General features: G+C 43.4%; 1 protein-coding gene and 1 long non-coding RNA gene across 2 annotated transcripts; one reads left to right on the top strand and one right to left on the bottom strand.

Moving 5' to 3' along the window:
• Positions 1–1303: 1303 nt before the first annotated feature.
• SRSF5 (serine and arginine rich splicing factor 5) lies at positions 1304–8244 on the bottom strand. The gene is made up of 8 exons (XM_037900303.2): positions 6205–8244; positions 5380–5531; positions 4560–4630; positions 4267–4365; positions 3917–3986; positions 2648–2721; positions 2231–2341; positions 1304–2070 (listed from the first exon to the last, which is right to left on the bottom strand). The coding sequence occupies exons 2-8, from the start codon at positions 5503–5505 to the stop codon at positions 1821–1823; spliced, it is 801 nt and encodes a 266-aa protein (XP_037756231.1). The 5' UTR covers positions 5506–5531; positions 6205–8244; the 3' UTR covers positions 1304–1820.
• Positions 8245–8297: 53 nt separating this feature from the next.
• On the top strand, positions 8298–11295 carry LOC122466312. The gene is made up of 2 exons (XR_006291728.1): positions 8298–8434; positions 10203–11295. It is a non-coding gene; the product is annotated as an uncharacterized LOC122466312 (long non-coding RNA).
• Positions 11296–14215: the final 2920 nt, after the last annotated feature.

The following is a 14215-nucleotide window of genomic DNA, read 5'->3' as shown; positions in this document are numbered from 1 at the left end:
GTTCAAGCTTGCATTCTTAATGGCCTCTTCCTGTTACCACCTTTGCAGATTAAAAGAAGCAAGAGAGTCCATTTTACACCCCTGACTTTTATCACTAATTTCTCAATGACCAAACCTCTCTGAGCATAAAAGACAGACAACTTTTCGTGATAAGGTTCCATATATACTACTGTGAGCAGACACATGACATTAAAGAGACGCAAGGTGGCTTTAAGAACAGCCATACTGGTCAGACCAAATGCCAGGTTCCTCACAGGTAATGAGCAGACAAGGTAATCAAGTGATCCACCCAATTGCCCATTCCCAGCTTCTGGCAGATGCTACAATCCCTGCCCAGCCAATAGCTATTGATGGACCTATTCTAAAGGAACTGATCTCGTTCTTTTGTGAGTCCTGTCAGTCTTGGCCTTCAAGACATTTTCTGGCACAGTTCCACATCATGTGTTGTATGAAGAAATACTTCCTTATTTTAAATCCGCTGCCTATTCATTTAGTGAGTCCTAAGAGTTGTGTTATAAGCAACAACACTGCTCCACCAAAGGAGCACTTGTGGCACCTTAGAGACTAACCAATTTATTTGAGCATAAGCTTTCGTGAGCTACAGCTCACTTGAAGTGAGCTGTAGCTCACGAAAGCTTATGCTCAAATAAATTGGTGTAAGGTGCCACAAGTGCTCCTTTTCTTTTTGCAAATACAGACTAACACAGCTGTTAGTCTGAAAACTGCTACACCAGTCATGATTTTATAGATCTATCACATCCCCCTGAAGTCATCTGTCACAACTGAAAAGTCCCAGTCTTATTAATTGCGCCGAAGCCCTGAGCTCTTCCCTAATCATTTTGCTGCCTGTTTTGATATGTAGGAATAGATATCTTGGAGCTGGGACGACCACATGAGCACGTACTATTTGATGTAGATATACCCTGGATTTATAGAGAGAGACAATCTGTGTGTCTAATCTCTTTTCTAATGATTCCCAATGTTGTTATAGTCACACTTGATTTCCTTTCTTCATATCCATTTAATTGTGCTTACTCATGACCACCTGTTCCTTGAAGATATGCACTATCAAGTGTTAGCTAGAGGACAAAAACCATTTCCTTATTATGAGTCTGCTTGTTTCTACTTCTACTCCAACAGAGGGGAGCTACACAAAATCACCCCCACAAGCTGCTGCCTGTGAGACAAAAAGTGAATCTTTTTTTAAAATGAGTTGTGTGATTAGGAGACCTGAGCAGCATATAGATGTTTTGGGTTCTTTTTGAGTGTTGAGTGAAGATGCATTTTAAATGAAATGAGACAATTTTTAAAATTAAGGTTTTATTATCAATCTTGAACAGCATAATCTATTTTGCTGACTCAATGGAAACAACTGAAGCACAAAAAAACCCTCCGATATAAAGCTTTATGTACAGCACATATGTAGAGCTCTTAAATGTCTAAAGCTAATAGTTTAATTGAAGACATTAAACTAATCTTGAATTACCATTCACATGTTTGAATACACTGGGAACTAAAACGTTCAGGTGATTTTTTTTTTTTTTGAGTACAAAAAAAATTGAGATTTGCTTTAGTTATAAAGAGCTCTGCCCATATACACAAAACTATACACTTGACATCCACAAAAATGTGAGCAAGAAAGAAAAAGATTATCAAAAGACAATACATTTAATTCATACCCCGCTGTGGTCCATATCTACAAAGTTTTTTGTCCCTCCCCCACATCCAAACCCTTCCCCACAGAAAAACCACCACATACTTACCACAAGTTTTAGCAAGTATGCTTTAAAAAAGGCCTTCAAGCATGTTACTTATATAGTTCAATTTCCACTGTCAACAGATCTGGACCTTGACCGAGACCTCTGCCGATCCACAGATGCTGGAGATTTTGATCTACTAGAAGAACCTCGTTTCTGGCTCTTCTCAGGCATTGGAGACCTACTAACTGAACGAGACTTGCTACGGCTCCTACTCCTGGACCTGGTGTAAGACTTGCGGCTTCGGGAACGAGAACGGCTGCGAGACCTGGACGAGCTCCTGCTACGGGAACGAGACCGGCTTCTGGACCTACTAATGAAGTTATACAAACCGATGTTAGCTACTACGTATTGACATAGTAGTATAATAGCAATGTAAAATTCTGAATGCTTTGTCAAGGAGATAAGTGTTCACAAGGAAATTTCAGTCTGTACTTCAGCATCATTTGGAGGTTTAAAAAACAAATTCATACCTGTGTCTTTTGCTGCCTTCAATTAGTTTAATTTTCCTTCCATTGATTTCTTTGCCAGAGAGTTTTTCAATAGCATTCTTTAAGTCACTGTAAGAGGCAAACTCAACCACCCTTTAAAAAAGAAAAACACAACCACCATGATTCACATTAAGTGACAGGAATTACCTAGCCCATGTGACAGATCTTAAAGTATTGCTACAAGATTTGTTGGCTCATTCATGTCAGTAACTGAACAGCTAATTAATGTTTTTCTCCCTCAAATAGCACTCATTTGCTTTTGCTAAAATTCGATGGGGCTATGTTTCAACTCAAGCTGTGGGCACCCATTAAGAGTGCTGAAACTACGTTCAGTATTTAAAAATATCTGAATCTAGTAATGAATGTTCAACAAGTTTGACAACAGTTCCAGATACTTACCCTTCATTTAGCTTAGGCCTGTGTGCATCTGCAAAGGTTACTTCCCCAGCTTGTCTCATGAAGTCTTTGAGATCCTAACACGAGACCAAATTTGTTATGCAAAGAAACAGAACTAATGTTTACATATATATAAAAAAAAGGTAAGAACATGACTACTGAAAGAGAAGATGTTAGATAAATTACAAACATGGCACTTGCCATACTTGTATTCTATCAAAATTGAATTATCTACATCAGGGCACGAAATAAATGAAAATAGCACATTTGCTTAAAGCAAAATGCTGATAGTTTTAACATTAAAAGAAAGTATTAGTCTATATATGGAGCTGAGTGCATATTACCTACATATTTTTGAAGTGTAAAAAGATACTGCAATAGAATAAGCCTTATGTTCATACAGAATGTTTACAATACACCAGTTATTTTGTGCCCCATATGTCATAAAAATATAGTTTACTTTACCTTCATTAAAATTTCCCTAGGCTAGCCAAGCAGCAAACTGCATTAAGCGATCGAAGATACCGTCATGATATATGCCCGACTGGCTCTTCGCCACCCATTTGAAGAACACTACCCAGTCGATGGAAGCCTTTAATCGCACAGCCCTCCCTATTAGCAGACTACTGACGGATGCAGACATTTTCTACTCTTGTGGAGTTACCAAGGACCACTTTACTGCGATCAGGATTCCAACGACCGACCACCTAATTTCGTATCTTTCAACTCTTTTCGACCAGGACCTCTTATTCGGAAGCGTTACAGGAGGAACAGCTCTCAACTTAAGGATCAGATCTCGTTAACTCTCTGGGATCGCTGCAAACTGGCACTTTAAGGAAGTGCATCGATTACGTCTAGACCAGCAAACACAGATCTAGAGGTGGCCAACTGCTACATTGTAGGAGCTGACTGGAAAAGTCAACCAGGCCCAACCAAGAGTGACCAAGACAACGATTAGGATAACCCACAGGCACTCCTCGTCATAAGGCCAACGACACAGATAGGCTGGCAAATAAAGGGTTTAATATGTGGTTAAAATTGATTTTGAACAAGAAAAAAAATATATATATATATATTTATAAATTTCCTCAAATATTTACATTGAGTATTTACATATTACATTAATTTGAAAATACCTAAGTTATGTTATTTAAACTTACATTAATAATAATGTTTTCAAGTATATTTTATTAAAATATTTTTAGTAAAATATAATTTTACATTACATACCTATTAAATGAAGTCAAAATAGTTAATTATGTTTTAACAAACCTGCCAGCTGACTCGGGAAGACAGATTCTCTACTATCAGACGGTTTTCTGTTCGTACAGGTGGGGCATTTCTGTGTGGAAAATATTCAGTGTCATCTTCAGTATTTCAAGTTAAGGACACTACAATTTCAGTAAGTTTTGCAGGACCAATGAAAAAAATGGTTGAGGATTTAAAAATATAAGCTACAAAGTAACCTTCCATAAAATAAGCAGAACATGCCTATTTCATGTAGTAACTACCTTTGGCACTGCTATATCAATTGAAGTACGGGGGGGGGGGGGGTGTCAGTAGATGGTGGTATGACACACTTAACTGGATCATATACATTAAGACTACTCAACTATACATACCTCCTGTCATTACGTGGACGGCGGCTACTAAAGCGATCAGAATATCGCCCTCTGCCTCTGCCACCTCTGGAACGGGCCCGTGCATGTTCAATTGTAACCCTGAAAGAAAACAGGACTCCATTTCACTTGCGTACCCTTTGTGACAAGCTTTTGTTAATGAGAAATACAAAAGAACGGATATTCACATTTTATATGGAGTATAAGTTTAAAACAGTTTGATTTACTCATCTAGTTTTATTTTAAAGGTGCATATGAAACCGTATACTGGATGCTACCAGTATCAAGACATTTACCTCTCACTGCAGAGCTCCTTTCCATCCAGTTCATAGACTGCATCATCCGCATCCCTTGGATCCTCAAATTCCTAATTCATAAGAAAACACCATCTTTAATACTACATTTAATAGAAAAACGTATGCAAACTGCCTAATTATTAGACTACTACAGCCTTATAAAAGAAAGCATTAAAAGCAGCTCTCCAGTTTATGAAACTAAACCTTAGCCTACACTAGGAAATTAGGCTGGTATAACCTCACCACTGAGAGGTGTGAAAAATCCATACCTCTAAGCACGCAGTTAAACCAGCTTTAACCCCAGCGTAAGCAGGGCTAGGTTGACAGGAGACTGACCGACCTACCACCTTTTAGGGAGGTGGATTACCTACACTGACAGAAGCCCTGCAGTTGGCATAGATGGTATCTTCACTGAACCACTGCAGTGCTTTAAAATGTATACAAATCTTAAACTACAACAAAAACACATTGCATTACTAGTAGAGATCTTAACTTTAGACAAAAATTTTAATGGAAATGGAAGCTTACAGGCTGCATTCCAGCATGTTTACATTGCACCATAAACTCTTAACCCAGACAAGCAAAATGTGTTACCCCAACTTCCAGCCACCCCAAATAAAAAGAAAAATTACATGTTTTATCCCACTAGAATGGAAAGCAAACAAGGACATAAATTATGTCAGTCCTTATCCAAGGAATAAATCTGCCTATTTCACTCTCACCTATGAGGTAGAGCAGCTATATTTCAGAGACATTACAAGCTACTGAAGGCACACAGCAACCTCTGCAGGGAGTTGAGTTTTGCGGGATCAACTCTTACCACAAATCCGAAGCCCCTTTTCAGATCAATGTCCCGAATGCGTCCGTATCCCTTGAAGAATCGCTCCACATCCTTCTCCCTGGCTGCAGGGTTCAGCCTCCCGATGAATACGCGGCAGCCGCTCATAGTGTCGTTAGTCACGATTAAATCGGCTGTAAGAGAAGTAAGGCGACCATCAGCCGCGCGCTGCAGCGGTCACGAGGATCGGGTCCCGACGTCCCCCCACCTCAGTCAGCTCTCCCCCGCCGCGCCCCGCAACGCCCACCCCACCCTCACTGCGCAGCCGCAGAGGCCAGCCCTGTGCCGCAGTCTAGAAACTCCGAGAACATCGGACCGGCCAGCCCCGCCCCTCCCGCTCAGCCCCAATGGGAACGAGCCAAGACAGACACCACCCCTCCCTGCACCAATGGGGACGAGCCAAGAGCGCTCCCGCCCCACGCTCCGGTGACTTTTCTGCGGAGCTCAGCGACCCGCGCATGCGTGGAGAGTTCCCAAGTCAGAGGAGAAGGCAGTAGACGCCGCCATTTCCCTTCCACAAAATGGCCGCCCGAGCCGCGCCCAAAGAGAACAGCAACGATAAGCACTCCCGCCAAGGGACTAGCGCCCAGCTCCCAAAGGGTAGAATTAAGTAACAGCGAGAACGCGACAGCAGCACCAAGCCCTTCTCCCTGCTTCACTCCCACACACCAGAAACCGCCTCCCCCAGTAGCGCTGCTCCTCCTCCCCACCCCGGTCTTCCGCAGCCCCGTCCCGCGTTCCCCGCAATTTCCTGTCTCAGCTCCCTTCTCTCCTGTCCGTCGTGGGTCCCGCTAGCCCCTCGCCAACCTGCGCTACGATGGTCTCGCGGTGCGTGCCGAGGCCAGACGGGTGCGCGGGTTGGATGATCACTACTCGCCCGATCTTCCCTCTGCAGCGTCTAGCTCCCGACTGGCGAGTGCGCTGCGTAGCTGCGCCACAAAATGGAGGCTGCTAGCACGTGACGTTGGCGTCACGTGACCCATCTCTGGCTGCCCCATGGGTGGAGAGGCGAGGGGGGTGGGGCCCCTCTTGGCAGAGAGAAGCTAGGTCACCGGGTAGGCGGGGCTTGTCCCGGTGTCCCTGAGTCTCGCGATGCGGGCCCGGCGCGGCCCTGGCTGTTAGTCGGGGAGCTGAGGCGCCGGGCCCCGTAGAGCCGTGGGGCGGCGCCAGGCCCGCGGAGAGCAACTCGGGCCGGGCACATCCAGTCCCCCCAATTCTTTACACCTCCCGTACCGCCGGCCCGGTGCAGTGCCCACCCCACCCCCGGCGGCAGTTGCTGGGTCACGTGCGTTTTGACACCGTGACTTACTCCAGGGCCCGGAGGAGGAGCGCGGCGGGGGCCCATCAGTGCCAGCGCAGCCTCCGCATTCGTAGCGCGGTAGCGAGCCCGGGGCTCCCCGCACGGTTGGCACATGAGTCAGGCGAAAATCTCCCCTTTTTCCAGTTTGGGGAAGCCCTCGCGGGTGGTGAAATCTTCCGGCTGCCCAGGGTCCTCCCTTTGTGATATTTCCCCGCTCCCAAACTTCCTGCCTCCAGGCTGGCCCCACTGCTGGTGGAGGAGAGAGATTGGGGGGACGAGGTCATATCTTTTTATTGGACCAACGTCTGTTCATTGCAGCATGGTGATTAAGCTGCCGCTGACCAACTCATCAAATCCAGTGTTGTTCTAGCACACAAAGGTCAGGACTAGCCGGCACTTTAAAAAGAGCGTTTATTTCGGAAGATCCTTTACAGACATCAACAGTAACTTGAAGCTGTCTCTGTGTGTGTGCGCGCGCGAGAGAGAAGGGGCTGTAAAAAACTGGCCTGACATCATAAAGTCTGGAACGGAAAGGGTTAAACATTGCATCAGCCAGGAAGCCATCTTGGGGCTGCGGTGGAATACAAACAACTCTGTTTTCATCATGCTTCCTAGCACAGCAGCGTACCTGAATCTGAAATAAGGTGCTAAGCTAATAGCCCAATATTTTGTTAACCCTTCTTGCTATCTAATGATATAACAATTAAGAACTGCACCTCTGTTAAGCATCTCATATTCAGGACCCTGACAGAAGTGAGCAGAGGCTTGCAGGAACTGAAAAGCAGTGTGCTCTTGCCCACCAGCTTATTAAAACAATAAAAATAGACCAGAGATCTAAATAATTAAGGTTAATTCAGAACCAAGCAAATAGTGACAGAGTAAAGACATAGGCCAAATTCAGCCCTGATTTAGCTCCGTTGATTTTAGAGATTAATTTGGCCTAGGATTGTTTTATTTAGTTTGGTTCCAGAGGAAGGCTGCAGTCAAGATAACAAATGGCCTACTGGGTTCTACAAGTGAAAGAAATCTGGGAGTTACAAAAATTATGCAGTTTAGTTGTTTCTTCTAATTTGAACTGAATTCATTGTGGGAGAGGGGAGGAGGTTCTGGTGAGGGGATGTGAGAAGCTAAAATATGAGACTGCCATGATGAGATGGGCCCTTTAACTCTTGGATAAACCTTGAAAGATAGGAGTAAAAACTAAGACTACATGGACATGTTAGGCAGAACTCACTTCTTTTTGATGGTGCTGGAAACAGAAGCAGAAACATGTTCGAATTCCCTTCAATAATCAGTGGAGGTTTTTCTTCATTACTCCATCTTTTTCCTGTCTCTTCACATTCCTCTCTTTTCTTTGTTTTTCCATACCTTTATTTCCTTCTTTTCTGCATTCCTGTTTTCCTCTGTTCATACTTTGTCCCTTTTCCCTAATCTCTGTGTACTAGACTCCATTGTTACCATTGGTGTACCTCCACTGGTGACAGCAATAATGAAGTTCTTGTTTTAAAAGTGTTACGGAAATGGCAAAAATTAAAACGCAGAATATAACCTTCGCACGCTCTTTGAATTTTTCATGGTATTTGATGAAAAATGAATTGATACAGAGCATAGTATGTTTAAGAATCAATCCTGGCAATTTTTCACTGGATTTCCCACTTTTTTATTCATTTTGCAAGAAATCTAAACCCCTCTGCATTAGTCCTTTATCCACATTGCCAGTTCCTGTTTGGATTTCTGGTAAGTTAGATATAAATTGATAGTGTTTGTCTACAGAACATTTTATAACTCTTTAGCCATCGTAGAAAATATGTGCACAAAGCTAAACTTCTAGATTTTAATTTGATGAAAAATTTGCTGCGAGGTGGAGATCAAATGAGAAACTAACACCAGCTTAATCAAACTTGTTGTTTAGGGCAAACCTTAATAGGGAGCATAGTCTGAGAAAAAAGAGCAGCTCCAGAGACAAGGGGGAAAAAACCTGCGAGCACAACTGCATGAAAACTGGCACCCAACTTCATAAAAACAAGCCAGCCTTGTTTAGTGCATGCTATTTTGGCAACCTCCTGGTTCCTTAATTGTCTCTGACAGCTGTCTTCAGTGGATGGCTCATTCACACAAGTTTCAGTGAGGTTTAACCCAATGCATAACTAGGTTTAACTCAACCCATAATAATAGTGACCTCAGCAGCGTTAATGGAGAATAACTTCCCAAAGACATGGAATGTGTGACAGTTGATAAGCATATGAGGTCACTGTTCCGGTTTTGCCTTAGACTACAAGTTTGATGAAGTTGGGGGTATATAATGCTTTTTGGTATCTGTTGGAGATGGAAGCAAAGGGAATGTTGGGAGAGCATTATCAACAGTGTAATAGTAGTGAAGGTGGAAAGGAATGTGCAAAGCTTTCCCTTTAACACCTTAGAGTCAACACTAGACTGTCTTTCAGGTGTGAAAAATCCATACTCCTGAGTGACATAATTCATCCAACCTAAGACCCAGTGTAGATAGTGAATACTAAGTTGATGGAACAATATTTCCATTAACCTAGCTACCACCTCTCAGGGAGTTGAATTACCTACACTGACGGGAGAACCCCTCTCATTGGTGTAGGTAGTGTCTATACTGAGGTGCTACAGCACTGTAGCTCCAGCTGCACCACTAGCATATCTAGTGTCGATAGTCCCTAAATTCTATGCTTTTAAGGTTTTGGATTGATAGACTGTGTCCTGCCACAGCCTTAACTATCTGTAGTTTTGTGTGCTAATTTTAGAGAAACGTTAAACACAGTACTAAAGTGATCATGCTTCCACTACACAGCCCAGACAAACTGTGTTTAAACTGTGGTTATGATTACAAGAACCATTTTTAAACCAGCTGGACTAACAAAACACTGTTACCATACAAATGTTAGGAAAGCAGAACTACTTGCATATTGGAGAGAGAGTTTCACATGCATAGGTGGTGTCTATTTTTTTCTGTGCCCTCCAACACCCAAGGTCTTGTGTTCCAAAAAAAAATCAAGATGCAATTTCCTATACAGTCTGAGCAGCATGGAATTGTGTCTTAGTGCTGGTCTACACACAGTTTTGGTATAGCTGGTATAACTATATTGGTTTAGAACAGATATATTTTAAACCAGTTGGACTAACAAAACAGTGTTACCATAACTATAAATTTTCTTGATGTCGGGTAGGCCAGTAGATGCATTCCTAGATGTTCAAGTTATAGAAGACACATCGGCTGCATCTGTTACAACCCACATCTTAGAGTTAAATGCTTGTCAGTTGGACCCCAAACAGATGGCTGCTTGTGCATTTGTTGGAGCTGCAAACTTCTCTGGAAGATGTGGTGGAGTAAAGCTTTGCTCAGAGAAAAGTGTAACTCTGATCTCTCCTATACACACTGCAGAGGCCATTTACTCCAACTAGCACTAGTATGAGCTGCAGAATCTTCTGAAGACATTAGAAAAGCTATAAATTTAATGTCTTCGTTATATTCTTTTTTCAGCAAGAGTCCAAAAAGACTGAATATCTTGGAAAGAAGATACACTGGGACTGAAGTTCAAATTAGTCCAACCTGGGAAAATCCGCTGGCTTTCTCATGAGCGATCCTTGGCTGTTGTCTTAAAATTTACTCCAGCCATTATTGCTGGCTTTGGAAAGTATCTACCAAGATGGAATGGATCTAAGTAGTGAGGCTGGTGGATTACTTTTGCTACTACATTCAGAGAAGACTATTGCCATTCTCTCCCTACTGTTGAAACCACTTGGGTCATTAAACAATGCCATCCAGGCATCTACTACAACAGTAGTAGATCTTTGTCCAGCAATAGAAGCTACATTTGGATCAATCAGAGAGCTATCCATTGAAAAAGTACTGGAAGAAGCAAAGATTTCAGTCCAGAAGTTGACTAATGAAGGCATTTATAGAGGGATAGCTCAGTGGTTTGAGCATTGGCCTGCTAAAGCCAGGCTGGTGAGTTCAATCCTTGAGGGGGCCATTTAGGGATCTAGGGCAAAAATTGGGGATTGGTCCTGCTTTAAGCAGGGGGTTGGACTAGATGATCGGCTGAGGTCCCTTCCAACCCTGATATTCTATGATCTTAAAATAATCCTTAAGTGAAGAGGACAAGAAGTATTTAAGACAACTGAAAACATACACAGACTTGATTCTTAAAAATCTACAACAGCGACTTCTAGATTCTGCTCAACCTCTACATAGCTTTTACAGATGCCTGTCCCATAAAACACCAAAAGTTGAGTGGAGTGAGCCACTACCAGCAATGGGGCTGCCGTGTGCTCAGGACAGAATAGAGAATTTGAACACGGTGGAATATCATACAATGAATGAATGAATGATTTGACTTCAACTTCTTTTTTATCATCACTAGTGGCTCGACCTGATCTTTGTGCTATGTCTCCTGGGATGAAAGAAGTAGGAATTCATCTCTTGCTACTCCCAGAAGGATGTAGGCATAGTGCTTCAAACCAAGAAGGATGTAGGCATAGTGCTTCATAGAAGGCTTGAGTAGCCAACTTTAATTTGTGTGATTTTGAAATATGAGTTAAATCTAATAAATGGTCATGAAACATTTTTTCAATTTTTACTATGGTGCCATACAGCCCACCTTCACCCTCACGGTCTCACCCCTCATTGGCCCTGCCCCCCCCACCCCCTCCGGAAGTTCAAACACCTCCCCCTACCCACCCCTAATTTCAATTCCTGGGGAATACACTGGTTAGGGGTTCTCTAACTTCATTGCACTGCAACCCCCTTCTGACAGCAAAAATTACTGCACGACCCCAGGATGGGGGATCAGAAGCCTGAGCCCGCCCAAGTCCCACCACCCCGGGCAGGGGGATCAAAGCCGAAGCCCAAGGGCTTCAGCCCCAGGCTGGGGCCCTCTAACCTGAGCTTTGCCAACAAGGGCTTTGGCTCTGATCTCAGATGGTGGGACTCGGGCTTCAGCCCCTGCCCCTGGGCCCAGCAAGTCTAATGCCAGCCTGGTAACCCCATTAAAACAGTTGCAACCCACTTTGGGGTCCCGACCCACAGTTTGAGAACCTCTGGTGTAGGAATTTGTGAAGCATCTTGGCAGAGCTATGAAAGGCAATCTGGGGAGCTAACATCAATGTGTGTGATCAAAGGAAAGAGGTGCATGTGTACCCTGAGAGATTCAGTATGCCTTATTTCAGAACTGTGGTGTATAGGTATTGTCAGTAGCAGGGTACAGGGTCTTGTTGCCATGGGGATTGTCAGCCATTAGGTGGGAGATGAGTGTGATCTGTGGGTTTAATGAATGGTAAGTGAATGTATAGTGTTAAATGGCATCCTGGGCATAAGGGTGAAAGGGTTGTAAAATGAAATAGGTGTGGAGTTCTTTTTATGGTGTAGGCTTCGTGTTTGAGTGTAGGGCAGATACAGTTAGCCCAGGGTTGGGCAAACTTTTTGGCCTGAGGGCCACATCTGCAAATAGAAATTGTATGGCGGGCCATGAATGCACACAATATTGGGCTTGGGGTACGGGAGGTGGTGAGGACTCTGGCGGGGGATGAGGAGTTTGGGGTGTAGGAGGGTGAGTCTCTGCGGCCTTTGATAATGTTATTCTATGATCTTCTCGAAGTTTGTCTGGATTTTAGATTTAAGAACAGCACTATTGATATACAAAAATAAATACTGGTTTGCTTTGAATACATGGTGTCAAGGCTGATTTCCCCACTCTGGCACTTTAAGTGCAGAAGGTGGGGGCCCTCAAGGATTCTAAAAAATTATACTGGCCACTCCAGGCTTGTATTAAACTCCCAAGGTTACAGCTTTTTCCTGAGCTTGGATGGGTAGATGCTGCCACCACCCAAGTGCAAAAACCCCTTTGAGAACCCAGGAAGCCGCACTTGGGAATTTCTTCCTGTGGGGTACCCTCAAGCCCTTTCACCTCCTCCCCCTCCGGGAAGAGCTGACAAAGAAAACCAGCTGTTGCCACCAGCTAAACAAACAACATATGCACAAGCCTCTTAGGACACAAAAATCCAATCCTGCCCCATTCCAACTCCTTCCCCAAATCCCTGCCCCAGCCCTGCCTCTTCTCCCCCCCGAGCGCGCCATGTTCCCGCTCCTCCCCCCGCTCCCAGAGTGTGCTAATGCTGCCAAACAGCTGTTGGTGGCGGCTGGACGGGAAGTCCTGGGAGGTAGGCGGAGGAGAAGGGACACAGCGTGCTCAAGGGAGGGGGAGGAGGTGGGGTAGGGGGTGAGGGTAGCTTGGCTGCCAGTGGGTGCAAAGCACCCACAAATCTTTCCCTGTGGGTGCTGCAGCTCCAGAGCACCCACGGAGTCAGTGCCTATGCTACTAGCTTTGACTGCTTTTCTTGAGGGAAAACTGTGAATTCATGTTACCAGGTAGATCTGACAAAACTGCCAGTCTGTACTGTGCTGCTAACATAGGCATAAAAATGGGCTCCTTCTCTAGTTAAAGGGAGATACATGAACCCTACCCTCAGACATCTGAAAGATTAAAAAATATGTACTATGTCACTAGGCACTGGGACACTACTTAACACGGGGAAGAATAGCTTCCCCTAGTAAAAAACTACGGGAATCCATATTAATGGTTTAACATACAGTAGTAAACTCAAATAAACTGGAGCATTGTAGAGGATTACTGCATTTCTTTAAAAGGTGACCTGTAAAGGGGAAAAAAAGGTGATTTGGGTTGGGAGGGTGATTTTTCCTGTTTATTTTTACATTAGGGGAAGGGAGGATGGTACTGTGGTTAAATAATTGAACTGGGACTCAAGAGACCTGGGTGTTGTGAGGATAAAATCCATTAGATATTTCAAAGCACTCAGATACTATGGTATCTAGTATGCAGGAGGATAGAGAGAGAGAAGAAATATACTGTGGTCTACCTTGCAAGACTAACTGGAGAATAAGTGAAATGAGATCATCAAAAGGACCAAGATGGTGGAAGCTGTGCTAATGAGAGGGAAATATATATTTCATCCAGCTATTTAAGACTCTCTTTTGTTTAAATGTATTTAACTTCAATAGCTAAATAAGATTAAATTGCTAATGGGCAAAGGGTTCTTTTGTTAAAGCTTCAGCAACTTTACTCTTTTAAGAGCTCACAGAGAACATGTTGTGAGGCACAAAGGCAGACCTTACATTCCTGATATTTCTAAGGTAGAAGATATTTTAAAAACCATTTTTTCATGCCTTCATTATATAAAATAAAGCAGAAAAAAAACAAAACAACAAAAAGACAAGTTCAGTTCTTTAACAATCTTTTGCTGGTCCCACATAAGAGTTATTTAGGGTTATGGATCCTAACAGTTACATTTTCTTGATATACATATTTTTTCAAAATAAAAATAAAAACATTAGAATTTTGGCTGCTCAAAATTAAAAGGCAGTAGCAAAAGTTGCCCAAAAGGGTTGCCAGTCCCTGTCTGTTGAGTTTATATCTTCTTCTTGTAAAGAATGACTCAGAGTTGTCTGGCAAAACAAACAGGGCAGTACAGGTAATT

This window comes from Chelonia mydas, chromosome 6 (genome assembly GCF_015237465.2).
Source record: "Chelonia mydas isolate rCheMyd1 chromosome 6, rCheMyd1.pri.v2, whole genome shotgun sequence".
In the NCBI taxonomy this organism is placed as follows: domain Eukaryota; kingdom Metazoa; phylum Chordata; order Testudines; family Cheloniidae; genus Chelonia; species Chelonia mydas.
This window is presented reverse-complemented; position numbering and strand designations above follow the sequence as displayed.

Bases quoted from the DNA above. Each gene is read 5' to 3' on its own strand.
- SRSF5 (XM_037900303.2), bottom strand. From the start codon at position 5,505: ATGAGCGGCTGCCGCGTATTCATCGGGAGGCTGAACCCTGCAGCCAGG. The intron at 4,366-4,559 runs GTAAATGTCTTG...GTTTTCTTTCAG, and splicing joins AAGGAGCTCTGCAGTGAGAG to GGTTACAATTGAACATGCAC. The intron at 2,342-2,647 runs GTAAGTATCTGG...TCTTTTTTAAAG, and splicing joins AGGCCTAAGCTAAATGAAGG to GGTGGTTGAGTTTGCCTCTT.